Genomic DNA, 16,292 nt, shown 5'->3' on the forward strand with positions numbered 1-16,292 from the left:
CCCTGTTCCCCCTACCCCCTTAATAGAGTAATTGCTAAATTTGTTTTGTTTAGGGTTTTGGACCTAGTGTCCATACTAGTTTACAGCAACCCTCTACCCAGTTTGACCTTTTCTGGATGGCAGCTCTAGCCCGTTTGGGGGAATGTAGCCAGTAGTTGTATGTGGACAAATCTTTGTTGGATACAGAACACAGAATGGGGAACAATGACCAGGCGCCCTCCTCTTTTTGAATGAGCAGGTTGGCAAATGGTTTAACTTTATTGCTGGGTTTGGGGTGGTATTTTCCCAAAAGAGCCAACTGTTTTCCATTCTCCTTATATGCTTTTAATATATTTCTCTTGTCCTGGAAAAGTTTGTAATTCTAAAGATTCTGTGTTTTATACTTCTAAGATCCCAAATATGTTTTGTACATTACTACTAGCGTATAGAAATAATTTGCTCTTATATTGGTCTGATATCCAGCAAAATTACTTAATTTCTGTAATCACTTCTCTGTAGATTCTCTTGCTTGACTGATAAAGATCTCTCCAAAAAAAAAAAAAAATCCTTTGGGACGGATGTCATCCACCTCAATTTGACAACAAGAAAACAGGTTGGAGGAGGTTAAGCAAGTTGACCAGGATCGCCAACCAGGAAGTGACAGCATCAAAAAGGCCCAGCCTCCTAACTCACTTCTTCTGGTTCTGCCCCAAGGGGGTGGCAAACAGGTCTCCAGTGACCTTGCAGAGCCGTGAAGCGCCCTTCAGACCAGATCCTCCTCATTCCTTAACTCCTAGATCCCGCCCTTTCCCACTTCAGCAGGGTTTGCGGCGAGGCCTAGAGGCCCAGAGCAAATGGCTGGATTCAAAGTGAGAAGCCACAGTCACCTCGCCGACCCCAGGGCCCCTGCACCCAACTCTCAGGTAAAAGCCGGAAGGTGCAGGGCACCTGTGCACTCTGAGGCGCTGCCGGGGATTTGGCCAAGACCAGGTGCAGCCCGCCCCCGGACCGGGGTCGGGGCGGAGACAGGGCTGAGGGGGGCGGGCCTGGGTGGGGGTCGGGGCGGAGCCGGGTACCGAAGAGGGGGCGGGGCTAGGGCTGGAGTCCGGGTGGAGCCTGGAACAGGGGCGGGGGTAGCCGGGGCCGAGGTCCAGCACCCCGTTGGGGCACACCCGGGGACCTGAGCGGGGTCAAGGTCTGGAAGGGTCAGGGCGGAGTTGGGGACCGGAGTGGGGCCGGGGCCGGGGCCGGGAGCCCAGGGCGGGGGCGGGGCCCGGGTAAGGCGGGGCGGGAATGGTCTTCCGACTTGCCAAGGCGGGAGGGAAAGCGGTAGGAGGAGGAGAGGAGGAGGGGAGAAGGGAGGAGGGAGGAGGGCAGAGGGAAGAGGGCAGAGGGAAGAGGGCGGTGACTTGGCAGCTCCAGCTTCGCTCAGCTTCGCTCCGCGCACCCACGCCTCGCTGCTCCGCTTCGTGCCCCCCACCCGGGCATGCGCCCCCCGAACCCCCGGCCACCCAGAGCCCGCGCCGCCCCCCAGAGCCTTCGCAGAGCCGGCTGCGCAGGATGGGCGCCCTCGGTCCCAAGCCGCCGCCGCCGCTGCTGCTGTTAATCCTGGGTAAGCCCGGCCCCCGGCTCCGGCTCCCAGCCCCGCCCGGCAGGTGCCCGCCACCTGGTGACCAGCCCTGCCCGCCTCCCCAGCATTTCGGAGCCCCTCGCACCCCTTTCTCCGTCAGGGGCTCCCCCAGCCTCCCCGGGCCTGGCGCCCAGCTGCTCTGTGCGGCCGCGCTCCGAGCCAGTCTTGGGGCGGGCGGGGGGTGGGGTAGCGGTGAAGGCTCCCCAGTTCTAGGCCCCGGGCTGGGGCACAGTGAGGACCCACCGAGGTGTCGCCCCTAGGAACCGCCAGGCCCCACTTCTCAGCCGGCACACTCGGGTCCTGAGGTCGCTGCGCCCAAATGCTGCGACTCGTCTCTGCCTCACTCAGCTTCAGGCCCAGCCTTGGGTGCTCGCCCTGCGTGGGCAGTGTCTGTCCATCTTTATAATTGCCCGAGTTGGCTGGAGGCCCAGGGGCCGGTTCTGCCCACAGTCTTTGAAGTACGTCTCCCCTAACTGCACACCCCCCCCCCCCACCCCGCTTCATCATCTGAAGTTGGAGGCAGTTCCATCTCCATCCTGGGCTGCGTCTTTCCCCCACTTTCCCTCTCCCAGATAGCCGCACTTGGCTCTGTAGCCTCCCACTGGTTGTCACACCCCCTTAGTCCCAGCTTCCCTGCCTCAGGAGAAACCAGGCTCCATGGAGACTGATGCTGAGATCTCCAAGCACCCTGTATCTGTTGTGGTGGGTGTTCATGGTGGGATGTTCTGGGCCACCGCTGCATGGATGCATGAGGACAGTGACAGTGGAAATGTTTTGGGCGTGAATGGGAGGGTTCCCTGTAGGGATGGTCTGGGGAGGAGTATGGGATCGAGGCAGTGAGACTGCCTGTACAGATGTTCAGGAGACTGAAACCCTTGAAATAAGAACACAGGGTGGTGAGGGGGTGGCTTTGGTGCCAGGATTTGGAGCTGCCATAGTTAAGGCAGAGGCTGACGTAGCCCCAGCCGCCTGTTTCTAGACCAGAGCTCCATCGCAGTGCCAAGGAGCCTCCCTGTGCTGCATAGGTCCCTGGGCCCTGTGGGACTAGAGTGAGTCCTCTCCTTGGGGCCCTGGGTGGGAGGCAGGAGGATATACAGAGGAAGGAGCTGTGAGGCCTGGCAGCCTAGTAGTTGGCCCATTTTCCCCAGTGGGCAGCGTGGAGCAGAGAGGAGCCCAGGGTAAATGTGGTGCAAAGAGACAGAAAAGCTTGCTGAGATCTGAGCGCCCTGGGTGTAGGCGCTTACTTTCATTTTGAAGATGAGGAAAAGGAAGTCACTTGCCCCAGAGAACATATCTAGTGAGTGTTGGGGCTTGGATTTGAAACCACTCCCATCTGACTCCAAAGCAGGTCTCTTTGCTCTCCTTTCCCTCTCCGCTGACACAGAGGAGGGGACCTGGCTGGGGAGAGAGCTGCCCGGCAGCTGGTTTCCCAAGGCGGTGGGGGTGACTTTCCCATGGGTATCTCCAAGCATCAGCAGTTGTGGAGCCAGGAAGATGGGAGGGGACCCTCCTGAGCAGAGTCTGCCCGGAGCCCAGGGAAGGTGTCAGCTCGCTTGTCTCCGCCATCACTCTGATTATGAAACATCCTCGGGCAGAGCCCTTCTGAGACACAGGCTCACTCACTGTCAGGGTGGAAGCTCTTAGCTCTCTGCCAGTGTAGAAACTGAGGCCTGGGAGTGGAAGGGGATGGTCCAAACGGTACAGCTGGGGATGGGGATGGGGATGGGGATGGGGCTGGAAGCTGACCTCCGGATCCCAGCCTGTGCTCTAACCGAGCAACTGCAAGTTTTCCCTGTGACTCAGCCACAGGAAGAAGGGAAAGGTAAGGGTAGTGCTTCTGGAGGAGCTGGAGGACAGTTTGACTACAGATTAGGTGTTTTCCTCCAGCCCCTGAAGAAAGGTGACGGTTATGCCCCTGGGAGTGACATTCTGGTTGGTGAGGTCAGTGCCTTCAGGCCTCTCCTTGGAGTTCCCCATTGCCTCTCTGGCTTTGTCCCTCTGCAGGGGCGTGTGGAAGCTAGCCAAGGATAGCAGGAACTTGGCCAAGACATTATACTTCTTGTACCTTAACTTTCTCATCTGTAAAATGGAGGCAGAGGGCTGACCCAGCCCTTCTTACGTTCTGAGGTTCTGTGATCTGGGGCTGTGGAAGGATGGAAGGAGAGAAGGAAGAAGCTGAGCCCTCCAAGGCCACCAGGAGTATCTGCGAGGGCAGGGTAGGGGTGAGGGTGGGGTGAAGAAGCATTTTGGCCTCTCTGAGAAAGATGGGAAGGGGCAGCTGGGGGGTTATTGCCTCCCTACTGAAAGGGAGCGGGATGTAAATAAATGCACACCATATGCAAATGAAGGCTTCCGTTAGGGAGTTGGAGGGGGTGGGGTGAGGGTTGTTTGTCAGCTGGGCCTGCCCCGGGAGATTGGCAGGCACTGGTGGGGGAGGGGAGCTTCTGCCCCCAGAGGCCAGGGCAGAGGCTGGCTCTTGCCCCCTGAGCCTCAGCTGCCTCGGCAGCCCTGTGGGGCAGAGAAGCAGTGAGCTCATGGCACAGCTGGAGTGGGGAGGGATTGTGTGGTGAGAACTGACTGGGCCTGTGCCCTGTCCTGCTCGGCCCACTGGCTCCATTGTCTGGAGTCCCCTGGTCCAGGTGACACAGCTGAGCGAACCAGCCCTTCTGATCAAGATTTTGCCAGCTCCCTTCAAACAAAGGAGGGGGACATGTGGTCTCAGGATCCCTTAGCTAGAAGGCTCAACAGGCATAAACGTGGGGAAACGGAGTGGAGGGGGAACTAAGGCACAGCCGGAATCAGGAATGGTTAGATCAGGAAGCAGATACACTCCTTTCTGACCTTAGGTGCTCTGCTTCTGGCCTGCCAGTAATGGGATGTTTCTGGGTTCTGATGCAAACCTGGCTCTATACCAGCACCTCCTTGAGACCCAGGTGTCTTACCTCCCAGCATCCTTTGCCTGTTCTCGGAACAGGGCCCAAGTGTATACCAACTTTCCTCAGGTTTCCTCTCCTTTCACAAGCAGAGGTCAAGAGTGATGTGGGGGCCGGTGGGGGGGGGGGATGCAGTAGGGACCCAGGCATCCCTAACTTCTCCTGTCCTTCCCTATAGGAGTCGGGTGCTGTGCCCGGGAGGTGCTAGTCCCTGAGGGGCCCCTGTATCGCGTGGCTGGCACAGCCATCTCCATCTCCTGCAATGTCACTGGCTACGAGGGCCCTGCCCAGCAGGACTTCGAGTGGTTCCTGTACAGGCCTGAGGCCCCAGAGGCTGCCCTGGGCATTGTCAGTACCAGGGATACCCGATTCTCCTATGCTGTCTTTGGGCCCCGAGTGGCAGCTGGTGAGGTACAGGTACAGCGTCTGCAGGGTGATGCCGTGGTGCTCAAGATTGCCCACCTGCAGGCCCAGGATGCTGGCATTTACGAGTGCTACACACCCTCCACGGATGCCCAGTACCTGGGCAGCTACAGCGGCAAAGTGGAACTGAGAGGTACTGGGCCCTGGGTTGGGGTCAGGGCTGTGCCCTCCCAAAAGGCAGAAAGTCAGGGCCAGCAGGGACCTAAGAGGAACCTGAGGCCCAACGAAGTTAAGTGACTTGCATGAAGTTACCCAACAAGTTAGTGGCTGGCCTGAGACTCTAACCCAGAACTCTTCATTCCAGTCCACTGCTCTTATTCTGTCAAGCTACTTCTGGGAGAGGAGAAGTGTCCTTAAGCTGTCCAGCCCCTTTCCATTCCCTGATAGGGGAGGGGAGCCTGATAGAGTGAACAGACTCCATTCCTGGAGATTCCAGGATCCAGATCTGGGGGAGCGGGGGTGGCGGGGGAAATAGAGGCAGGGTAGGAGGAGTGAGACCACATGACAGTCTTGCTCTCTTAAGTTTCTTTGTCTTCTGAGAAGGAAGAGAGAGCCACTCTTCTGAGTATTTCAAACAGGGGTCAGTCTCACGCATAAGGGTGAGTAGGCGATGGGCTGGTTCTATGAAATTCAACAAGTACTGAGTGCCTGTTGTGTGCCCAGCACTGTGCTTGGCACCATTGGGTTACAGAAGGAATAATACAGCATGAAGTCTCTGCCTTCTAGGAGCTCACAGTCTATTTAGGGAAATAGGTTGTAGGTAGGAAACAGTACCAAGGGTTAGTTACTGTACAGCTCCCAGCCCTCCCTCACTCCAGCTGTTCTCTCCAGTTCTTCCAGATATGCTGCAGGTGTCTGCTACCCCCCCAGGGCCCCGGGGCCGTCAGGCCCCGACTTCACCCCCTCGCCTGACGGTGCACGAGGGGCAGGAGCTGGCACTGGGCTGCCTGGCACGGACGAGCACGCAGAAGCACACACACCTGGCCGTGTCCTTTGGGCGAGCTGTGCCCGAGGCGCCAGTGGGGCGAGCAACTCTGCAGGAAGTGGTGGGACTCCGGCCCGACCTGGCCGTGGAGGCCGGAGCTCCCTATGCTGAGCGGCTGGCGGCAGGGGAGCTGCGGCTGGGCAAGGAGGGGACTGAGCGCTACCGCATGGTGGTGGGGGGTGCCCAGGCGGACGACGCGGGCACCTACCACTGCACTGCTGCTGAGTGGATTCAGGATCCCGATGGCAGCTGGGCCCAGATCGCGGAGAAGAGGGCTGTCCTGGCCCACGTGGACGTGCAGACGCTGTGTGAGTGCCGTGCATCCCACGGCGCCAGCTGGGAGCCTTGGTATCTCAGGAGGCACCATGGCCACCATGGGCACTAGATGGCCATCGTCTGACTCCAGGGAGCCCGCCTTCCCTAGAGTGAAGTCCCATTAGTATCGCTTCCTGTTAGCATCTGTACCCATGATGGGCTTTCTCTGCTCAGAAATTGGGTGTGGGGATGGGAGGGCCATGGTTGAGGGGTGAGAGCCAGGCCCCTCGGTGGCGGAGAGGGTGGCCTCGAAGTTGCTGCTATCAAGGAAGGACAGGCGCTCTGTGCCCTCTCCTGCCTCCCTGACACCCCTTCCCCTCCTGTGTTTCAGCCAGCCAGCTGGCAGTGACAGTGGGGCCTGGTGAGCGTCGGATCGGCCCAGGGGAGCCCTTGGAGCTGCTGTGCAATGTGTCAGGGGCCCTGCCCCCACCAGGCCGTCATGCCGCGTACTCCGTGGGCTGGGAGATGGCACCTGCAGGGGCACCTGGGCCTGGCCGCCTGGTTGCCCAGCTGGACACGGAGGGTGTGGGCAGCCTGGGCCCTGGCTACGAGGGCCGGCACATTGCCATGGAGAAGGTGGCTTCCAGAACCTACCGGCTACGGCTGGAGGCTGCCCGGCCTGGGGATGCGGGCACCTACCGCTGCCTCGCCAAGGCCTATGTCCGAGGATCTGGGGCCCGGCTTCGGGAAGCCGCCAGTGCCCGCTCCCGGCCCCTCCCCGTGCACGTGCGTGAGGAAGGTGAGAGGGGGCGGGTTGGCCCTGGACAGGATACGGGGTCTGCAGAACCTTTCCCTTCTGTTTCTGTGCCTCTCTCCCTCTCCGTCGGCTGCCTCCGTGTCTCAGTCTCACACTCCTAAGATTGTGGGAACACCCGGAGTTTCTGGGGTGTGGCTTGGACAGCAGTCCTAACCCCATGCCCCCTGACCTTTCACCTTCTGACCTTTGTTCTGCAGGTGTGGTGCTGGAGGCTGTGGCCTGGCTAGTGGGAGGCACAGTGTACCGCGGGGAGACGGCCTCCCTGCTCTGCAACATCTCTGTGCGGGGCGGCCCCCCCGGGCTGCGGCTGGCTGCCAGCTGGTGGGTGGAGCGGCCGGAGGAGGGGGAGCTGAGCTCTGCCCCTGCCCAGCTGGTGGGTGGCGTGGGCCAGGACGGTGTGGCAGAGCTGGGGGTCCGGCCCGGAGGCGGCCCTATCAGCGTGGAGCTGGTGGGGCCCCGAAGCCATCGGCTGAGACTCCACGGCTTGGGGCCCGAGGACGAAGGCGTGTACCACTGTGCCCCCAGCGCCTGGGTGCAGCACGCTGACTACAGCTGGTACCAGGCGGGCAGTGCCCGCTCGGGGCCTGTCACGGTCTACCCATACACGCATGGTGAGTGGTGCCCCCCCCCAGCCCCCCTCACCCCCATGCTCTTGTTCTCCCTTTTGCCTCTGATCCTCCTGCTGGTGGTGCCTCTGGTTCCTCTTTCTCTTCCTCTTCGCTTCGCACGGAAAGTCTGAAAGTCCAGCTTTCAGCCCTTCAGTGCCCGGCTGTCCCGGTGTCCTGGTGGGTAGGGGCTGGCTTGAGCGCAGAGAGGGCGGGGAGCAGGCGGGGGAAAGCTGTGTGTGAACGGGAGGAGGTGGTGTGGACAGCCTGACCGGGAAGGTACTGGCACACGGGTGGGAACGTGGGTGGAGGGCAGCGACACCCGAGGCTGAACACAGCCCTCCTCTCTCGCCCAGCCCTGGACACCCTGGTTGTGCCCCTGCTGGTGGGTGCAGGGGTTGCCCTAGCCATCGGAGCCACCGTCCTGGGCTCCATCACCTGCTGCTTCATGAAGAGGCTGCGGAAACGGTGATCCCTGACACCCCAGGTGAGGGGCAAGGACCCCCAGCCCCAGCCCCAGCCCCGTCTTCCCTAGTCCTGAGATGAGCACCTCCCTCCCTGGTCCCAGCTGGAGAAGGAGCAGCCCCTCTCAGCCCCTCTCAGCTCTGCGGTCCAGGGCCAGGAGGAAGTCACACTCTCCTTAGCCCCCTCCACGTGCGCTCTCCCGTTCCTGCAGGTGTGACTATCTTCCAACCCAGCCGCAAGCCCGCCTCTGGTGTCTGAATACCCTCTCCCTCTGCCTGCCCTTCCTTTAATTTATTTGACCTACTCCCACCCAGAGTGGGGGACACGGCCTCCATGCCCCACTCCTTCCTTCCCAAGCTCCTCCCTCTGGCCTTCTGTTCATGATCTCATACATAGCCCAAAGGGAGGCCGTTCCCTGTCCTAGAATTAGTTTTTCTAAAATGTGAATAAACTTGTTTTATAAAATCCAGGGCTGGCTGTGTCTTCCCTGCTATGAGGCTCTAAGAGGCAGGGGCGCGTGGCAGGTGGGCTACTGGGGGCTGACAGCCTCTTCTGGACGACCCGTGCCTCTCTTCCCCCCACAAACACCATCTGGCCTCCGTGGGCCGTGCCACACACCACAGGAGGGGAAACCTGGGTCCCATCTGCTGTCTGAGCTGTCAGTGCAGAGCTTGGGATTTCTCCTTGGGGTGGGGAGAGAGAAAGGGGGATGAGTTCCAGTTGAGCACGGGCTCTGCCCCTAGACTTCTCCTAGGTTGCAGGGCAGGGGCTTCCAGGGCCCGGTGCCCTTTTCTGAGTCCCCACGCTATTCCGCAGTCTCATTCTCTTGGTCAGGCTAATCTTGGACCTGACTCCTCCCCCTAGGCCCTGGGGCTTCAGCCTTTCTCCTCCTGATCTTCATTATTCTGCCTGACAGCAGCAGAATGGAAGGCCCAGAACACAGCCACCTGGGCAGACGGGGACGCCAGCAGTCACAGGGGCCCCTGCATACACCCGCCCCCACCGCATGCCCCCTTGCCTCACCCGTCCTCCCGTGCCCCCGGGGCTCCCTGAATTTGTCTCTGCCTAAGGATTCTCGGATCCTAGAATTCTTAGCTGCACTGCACCTCGAGAGGCACGCAGTCTACCTCTTTCAACTCAGTTATTTAAACATTTATTGAGCATTACCAGTTTACCAAGTGTTGTTTTTACAGATAGGGAAACTGAGGCCCAGAGTAGTGATGCGACTTGCCCAGAGTCATAGAACTAATTCGTGACAGTGTCAGGACTAGAACCCAGGTCCCCAGACTCCTTGCACTGCACACAGTGGGGCCCTGAGTGGTCGCTGAGTGGCAAGGAGAGGGGTGGCGGGGTCTCAGTGCCTTCCATCCAGCCTCAGTTCCTCTACGGTGGGTTCACTTGCAATGGGTGAACTACCGCGTGAGTGAGTGTGGACACCCAGAGCCCGCCCCCTCCTATCCAGACTCCAGATGTTTCAGCAAATTAAACCAGAACTGCTGCTCATCCCATGCCCCAACATTTGTTCTTTGGGAACAGCCAGCACCAGGGTTCAGGGACCTCATCTTTGGGTGATGGTGACCCAAGTCACCCTGTGACCTGAGGCAAAGACGTTCTCTCCGAGCGGACCCAAGCTGGCATGGGCTCCCTCCGCAGCCCCCTTTCCTGCTTCCAGGAGGCACGGCATCCCCCAGGACCCCAGCTTCCCAGCCTGGAATGCAGCACACTGGGGTGCTTCCCTGCAAGGGGCTCAGACTTTTGTTAAAGAACAGGAATGGGGTGTAGCCAGGGCCAAGGGCTGGAGGTCACTGCTGGGCCCGTGCGGTGGGAGGGTGCGCCTGCCTGTGTGTACACGTCTCTCCCAGAGGCAGGTCCCCCTACCTCTGCCCCTTCTCGACTCGCCATTGCTCTCCCTTCACAATCCTGGGGTGGGGGGTGTCCCTGGTGACCAGGATGACACCAGGAAGGGGGTGCACGTGGCATGGGAACACCTCTCCAGGGGCTCCTGCCCCAGCTGGGCAGACAGCAGGTCACAGTCACATCCGGATATTTGGACTCTCGCTTCTCTCTCACATCTTCTCCCACATTTAATCCTGCCTCTTAAGTCCTACGTGGGATTCCATCCTTTGCCACAGATGCCCTTCCTGCTCCAGCTTGCCACCACCTGAAGCCCTCCCGACTGCTTTGTCCTATCTGTCTTGCCTATTCATCTTGCCCAAACACCATCTCTAGCTTGTCACAGCCCTATTTCCACTGACGGGTGAGGCCCTAGGCCCAGAGTCAGACTCTTCAGCCTTGGTTTCATGGTCTCCTTTCCCCCCACCACAGTTCTCCATACCCATTATATTTCAGTCTCCTCCCCAAGGACGCTCAGCTACTCCTCAGCTTGATGCCCAACTCCTGACGGGACCCCCAAGTCTGCTTAGGGAAGGGCTTCTCAGAGTGTGGCCCCTGTTCCAGCAGCGTCAGCAGGACATGGGACTTGTTAGAAATGCAAAGTTTTGGTCTCTACCCCAGACCCATTAAGTCAGAAACTCTGGGAGAGGGGCTCAGCCATATGTGTTCCCAAGCCCTCCAGGGGACCCTGATGCCCACCCAAGTTCATGACTGCTGGCTCAGGTCACTCTCCAGGCCTGACTCAATCCCTAGCTTTCTGATTACCAAGCCCTTCCACCCCCTGCTCGGAGAGATCGCCCAGGTTCTCAGTTTGAAACAGTTGCCACAGGCATATTTCTCTGTTTTTCCCACTTGTACTGTATTCCCAGAATAGGAATCGGGTCTCTGACTATCCTCCCCACACATGCCCGGGTCAGTGCTCTGGACCCAACGGGCACCCAGTGAACCACGTGAATGACTCCCTCTCACTGTGCCCTAAGGCTGATTCTGCTTTCCTGAGGGCCCCGTGTCCCAGCTCTAGTGAACTCAGGTTTCTCCATCTCTCCCCGGCCCTTCTTCCTCCTCAGAACCTCTCTATCCCTCCCTGCCCCTGCAGTGGTACTTACGAGACCTCACTTCACTGTCAGAAAATAGCCATCCCTGGTTCGCCTTTCCTAGGCCCTGCCCCAGGGCCCCAGCTCTGGCATCTCCCCCATTGCCGGTTTCCCTGCACACATGGACAAGGTCATTCACACCCTGCGGAGCCGCGCCTGCAGCCTTTCACCCTCCCTCTCAGCCTGTCACAGTGACAGGGGTGGAGCTGGGAGGGCACCCTCCTCATCTCTGCCCGCCTCCGTCCAGCTTTCTCACCTCTGGGTCAGCTTGGGCTACTGTGTCCAGTGAGACAGGTGCGCCAGACTCAAGGAAGCTGGCTGAGGAGGTGAGTGGGGACTAAAATCCAGCCCACACTCTGCTCCCCAAGCCATGCACCCTAGTTTGGGGTAGTGTCAGTCTGGAGGAAAAGGGCGCCTTTTTAGAATTTGCACCAAGATACTCTATGAGTTAGCGGCAGCCCTGAGCACACCACCTGTCTGTTGGTCTGGTGGCCCATTCACCTATCCACTGGCTGGCTGTCTCTCTCTGCTTCCACCTTCTCATCCAACCCACACAGGTACATCCTTCTGTCCATCCATCCACGCATGAACAGAAGTGAAGGTCAAACACAGACAGGCTGACAAGTTTACCCATTCCCCACCCTCCATTCTCCTGAAATCAGGATCTCTCCCATCCATGTTGGATCCCAGACCTGAGATTCTGAGGAGGCTCTCCAGCTTTAGTGCATTCCCAGGGACCTTGCCTGCGCCCTCCTCCACCTTCGATAACCAGCTCCCCAGGTACCTGTGTCTGGCCCTGCCACAGGGGTCTGGAGGAAACTGGTCACACCTTGGACTCACTCTCCACGGGTGGCAGGCAGCCATTCTGCTCTTTGTCAGCCCCAGCCTCTTCGCCCGCCCCCTCCCCCAACCCCTCCTCCTCCACCTTCTCGTCCAGCCGGCTGGGGATGGACCAGTAGAGATGGGCGTCAAGGCGGGCTGCGGCCTCGGCCAGCTCCCGGGCGCTGCATGAGGGTGTGGGCACCTCAAAGGTCTGGTGGAAGCTGGCATAGTCCACCTCGTAGAAGCCATCCTCCAGGGTCAGCACTGACGTGAAGCGGTGACCCCACAGCACCTCATCCACCAGGTAGGAGCTCCGAGCTTGGCATGTCATTCCTGGGGGTAAGGGCATGGGTCAAGGGGGATCCCAGCCCCAGCCTTCCCTCCCCTGCCTCATTCCACAACCCTATTCCTAGAACCCTTCCCTGGAGCCCGCCTCACGGACCCCCACCCACCATTTGGTCCAGCCCACTTTCTCTTCCTTCCCAACTCTTGTACTTGTCCAGCTCCCCCTCCTCCTCTCCATTTGCCCCAACTTCTCTTAACCTCCAGCCCACATTCTCCCCTCCTCTCCACTGGAGATGCCAATCAGAGAAACGTAACCTTGAAACTGACCTTGGGGATCATCTAGCCCAATTTTCCTCTCCATACAGGGCTCCCCACTGGAGCATTCCCAATAATGGGCATCTAGCTTGCACTTGATTACCTCCCAGGATTGAGAGCTCACCACCTCACAAGGAGCCCACTCCTTTGTGTGACGGCTCTAATATTTGGGTTGTTCTTTATACAGAGCTAAAATCTGCCACCCTTATTTTCATTCTCCTGCTGTATGACACCCCTTCAAGTATCTGAAAGCAGGAGTCTCAGGTTTCATCATGTCTTCTCTCCTTCAGGCTGAACATCCGTGCCTCCCTCGACCATTCCTGATGTGACCTGGCTTCCAAAAATTTTACTTTTTGACTGCAAACCAGAATGGCCTAGGAGGATCTTTTAAGCACTCTGAGTGTGATAAATACTCCAGCTGTGGCCTGATCCATGCATAAGAGAGGGCTCACCACCTCTCTCTTCTGGCCATGATGTTTTAGCTAATAGGGCCCAAGATAACATTACATAAACATTTTTGGAAGCTGTATCACATTGCCTGTGGCCAACTAAAACCCCCAATTCTTTTTTCACCAGAGCTCTTCCATGCTGTGCTTACATAAGTGATTTTTTAAAGCCTAAATGTAGAACTTTATATTTATTCGTTTTAAATGTCATCTTGTTGGATTTTGGCTCATTATACTCGCTTTTCAGAAGCATTTTGGATACTGACTCTCTCACCCAAAATATTACCATCCTTTCCAGCTTTGTCTCTCTAGAAAAATCCAACAAGCTCCCCTCCCTATCTCCTCCACCCCACCCTCCCTTGTCCTCCTTGCTGTGGGCCTGTGTCCTGTTTTCCCTGTGGGGTGGGCACACCCACCGGGGCAAGTGATTTTCCTTCTACCCTGAGATCTCTCATATTCCCCTCAGTTCATATCCACCTCCGAACAAGGGGGAATGGAAGAGTGAACATTAGCTAACCAGAGACTGGCTCTCAACATTGAAAGCTCTGCCCTGAGCCAACTTGGTGACATTGGTATTCTTTGTTCCTTTGGTGAAAACTGGCATAGGAAATGTCCGGTAAAGGAGGGGAAGAAGAGGCAAAAGGGACACTGGGGAGAGGGGCTGCAAGGAAGAAAGGGAAGGGCTGGAGGTACAAAGGGAGAAGAGGGTTGGGCAGGGACTTCTCAGGTACCAGCAAAAATGTGCTAGCTGGTGAAATGAGAGGAAAGGAAGCAGGGTGAGTGGGGGAAGGGGAAGGAGTTAGGGGAGTATGGGGGTGGGGAGAAGGAGTGGGGAACACTGAGGCAGAGAGCGATGAAGTAGAGGCTCAGCATGAAGGGCCAGGAAAGGGGTTTGATGGCACCAGTCTGGGAGAAGCCAGCAGAGGGCAATACTGGCAACAGTGGCAGGAACTGCAGGGCCCCTTGGTGGGCCTTTGGTTATCCCACTTGCAGTTTTCTTCTCCCACTTCTAGATCTCAAGTCCCAAAGGACTTATTTGCTGCCCCTGCACTGGTCTTGTCCTACCTGCTCCCAAACCTTTCACTGTATAGGCCTGAGTTGGAGGTTCTGACATCACAGGTACATTGCTAGTTCCTTCTGGAAAGGGGCTTGAAATGTGCAGATCATCTATCCTTTGTCAGTGGAAATTGAATTTTCTGATGGATGGGGAAACTGAGGCAGAAGTGAGCCCAGCTATCGACCTCTCCCTAAGGTCCAGCCTAGGAATAACTCAGGCCATGGAAAACCTGCACCACCACATTCCAGGGGCCTGGACCTCTCAGTATTGAGAAAAACCTGGAACCTAAACCCCCCCTTCCTACTCTGCACCCTAAATGCTGAAGCCAGATTGCCTGGGTCCAATCCAGTTGTGGCCGCTTCTTTAGCCTATGACTGTGGACAACTTAACCTTTCACTGGGGCAATTTCCTCCCTGAAAAATGAGCACAGTAACAAGAAATTACCTTCATGGGGCTCAGATTAAATAAACCAGGAGGTGTAAAGTGCTTTGGAACCGTGCAGGGCACAGAGTAAGCACTGGGTGTTGTCTATTATCATTACTCTCTCCTATTCCCAGTGAGACAGACCTCTCGGCCCAGGGCCCCAGGCCAGGGCCACTTCGGAGGATTCCTCCCAGCTTTCTCTCGGCTCTCGGGTGGGGGGGGGGGGGTCACTCTTTTCATACACCCCTCCCAACCCATCTCATCTCAGCCTCTCATCCTCCACCAGCCTCTCCATCCCTCCCCCCCCTGGCTTCCTCCGCCCTGGCCCCTCTAGGTCCAATTCCCCGCCCACCCGCTCCCCTCCTCTGTCCTGCTTTTCCTCCTCTTCCTTCTCCTTCGGCCCGCCCGCACCCGTGGCTTCCACCATGCCCTCGAGGATGACGACGATCTCGAAGTCGTCCCTCTCGAGGGCGCGGCGCGACGCCTCCCAGAAGGGGCTGGCGGCGTCGATCTCGTGGCTGATGACGAGCGGTGAGACGAGGAAGAGGCGGTCGTCGCCCGTTTCAAAGCCCACGCTGAGGTCGGTCTGGTGCAGCGGGATGAACTCGCCCTCGAGCGTCTGGCGCGAGCGGATGAGCTTGGCGCGGATGGAAGCCTCGACTATGTGCGACGAGCGCAGGTCGCCCACGCGGAACATGAGGCAGAGGCGCCCGTCGCGCAGCGACACCACGGCGTGCGAGGAGAAGACGAGCGTGGCGGCGCGCTTGTTGGGCTGCGAGATCTTGACGAACATGCAGCCCACCATGAAGGCGTTCACCATGGAGCCCAGGATGGCCTGTAGCAGCAGCAGCACGATGCCCTCGGGGCACTGGTCGGTGATGACGCGGTGCCCGTAGCCGATGGTGGTCTCCGTCTCGATGGAGAAGAGGAAGGCGGCCACGAAGCCGTTGAGGTTGTTGACGCACGGCGTCCACGCCGTGTCCTCCAGGTGCTCCAGGTCGCCGCGGCCGTAGGCGATCAGCCACCAGATGGCGCCGAAGAAGAGCCAGGTGAGCGCGTAGGCCAGCACGAAGAAGAGCAGGCTCAGGCGCCACTGCAGGTCCACGAGCGTGGTGAACAGGTCGGTCAGGTAGCGGTACGTCTCGCGCACGTTGCCCTGCTGCACGTTGCAGCGGCCGTCCTTCTCCACGTAGCGCTGGCGGCCGCGGCGCCGCGGCTGCTCCTCGGGCCCCGGCGAGAGGGCGGTGTTCTCCTGCGCCATGGCCGTGGCCGCGGCGGGGAGGTCACGGCCCGGGCGGCGGCGCGGGGCCTGGAGGGGCTGAGAGGTTGGCCAGATTAGCCGAGCCGCGGGAGAGGCCGAGACATCCGGGCCTGCGCCCAGGGGCCGGGTGGCCCAGAGCGAGTCCCTTGCCGTCTCAGCCTCAGCTTTCCGCATCCATGGAATGGGAACAATACACACAACCCTAGCCGCCCCCACCCCCAGCTCGCAACACCGTGAAGATCAAATGGGATAGTGTGTATGAACTGGATCGCACTCTGCACGACTATTTTCAAGGAAACGGGGTACCAGAGGTCTTGGTCCCCCTGGTCTGACTGGGCTGTGCAGCACCTCACGGCCACCCCCAGGCGAGAGGCCCAGGCAAGGAGGGAGTTCCCTGAAACGCTTAGACTGTGGGTTCCTTGGAGGCAGGTGCTTAATCTTTCTCTCCTGTGCAGAGCCCTCCCTGCCCGAAGGCCACCCCCGCCCCACTCCGCCCTGGCTAATATCAGGCAGTCCCCTAATCCCTGTCTCCTGCAATTCAACCTGCTGTCTCACCAGGCTCTTTTGAAGTTCACCTGGAGACTGACACAAAAAGTCTTTCCCA

At 58.7% G+C, this 16,292-nt stretch overlaps 2 protein-coding genes across 14 annotated transcripts in view; one reads left to right on the forward strand and one right to left on the reverse strand.

Moving 5' to 3' along the window:
- The first annotated feature begins 1,155 nt into the window (after nt 1–1,155).
- On the forward strand, nt 1,156–8,557 carry IGSF8 (immunoglobulin superfamily member 8). 5 transcript variants are annotated; one of them, XM_082468025.1, is made up of 7 exons: nt 1,156–1,174; nt 1,396–1,591; nt 4,721–5,098; nt 5,797–6,258; nt 6,597–7,004; nt 7,220–7,633; nt 7,984–8,557. In XM_082468025.1, exons 2-7 carry the CDS (start codon nt 1,540–1,542, stop codon nt 8,097–8,099), a joined length of 1,830 nt encoding a protein of 609 aa, XP_082324151.1. In that variant the 5' UTR covers nt 1,156–1,174; nt 1,396–1,539; the 3' UTR covers nt 8,100–8,557. The 5 variants fall into 5 exon arrangements, with proteins under 5 accessions (XP_082324151.1, XP_082324149.1, XP_082324148.1 ...); XM_082468023.1 differs by lacking the exon at nt 1,156–1,174 and having other exon boundaries at nt 1,258–1,591; nt 7,984–8,114; nt 8,272–8,557; XM_082468022.1 differs by lacking the exon at nt 1,156–1,174 and having other exon boundaries at nt 1,258–1,591; nt 7,984–8,114; nt 8,304–8,557.
- Nucleotides 8,558–9,229: 672 nt separating this feature from the next.
- KCNJ9 (potassium inwardly rectifying channel subfamily J member 9) overlaps nt 9,230–16,292 on the reverse strand; it is a 55,899-nt gene continuing 48,836 nt past the window's right edge. For all 9 annotated transcript variants that reach the window (XM_082473752.1, XM_082473745.1, XM_082473749.1 and 6 more), the window contains 2 exons: nt 14,839–15,745; nt 9,230–12,234 (listed from right to left, as the gene is read on the reverse strand). In XM_082473752.1, coding sequence (XP_082329878.1) covers nt 11,903–12,234; nt 14,839–15,688 — 1,182 coding nt within the window. In that variant the 5' untranslated portion in view covers nt 15,689–15,745 and the 3' untranslated portion in view covers nt 9,230–11,902. The remainder of the gene's footprint in view (nt 12,235–14,838; nt 15,746–16,292) is intronic.

The sequence above is a fragment of the Balaenoptera physalus genome (assembly GCF_965194825.1).
Source record: "Balaenoptera physalus genome assembly, chromosome: 1".
Lineage (NCBI taxonomy): Eukaryota > Metazoa > Chordata > Mammalia > Artiodactyla > Balaenopteridae > Balaenoptera > Balaenoptera physalus.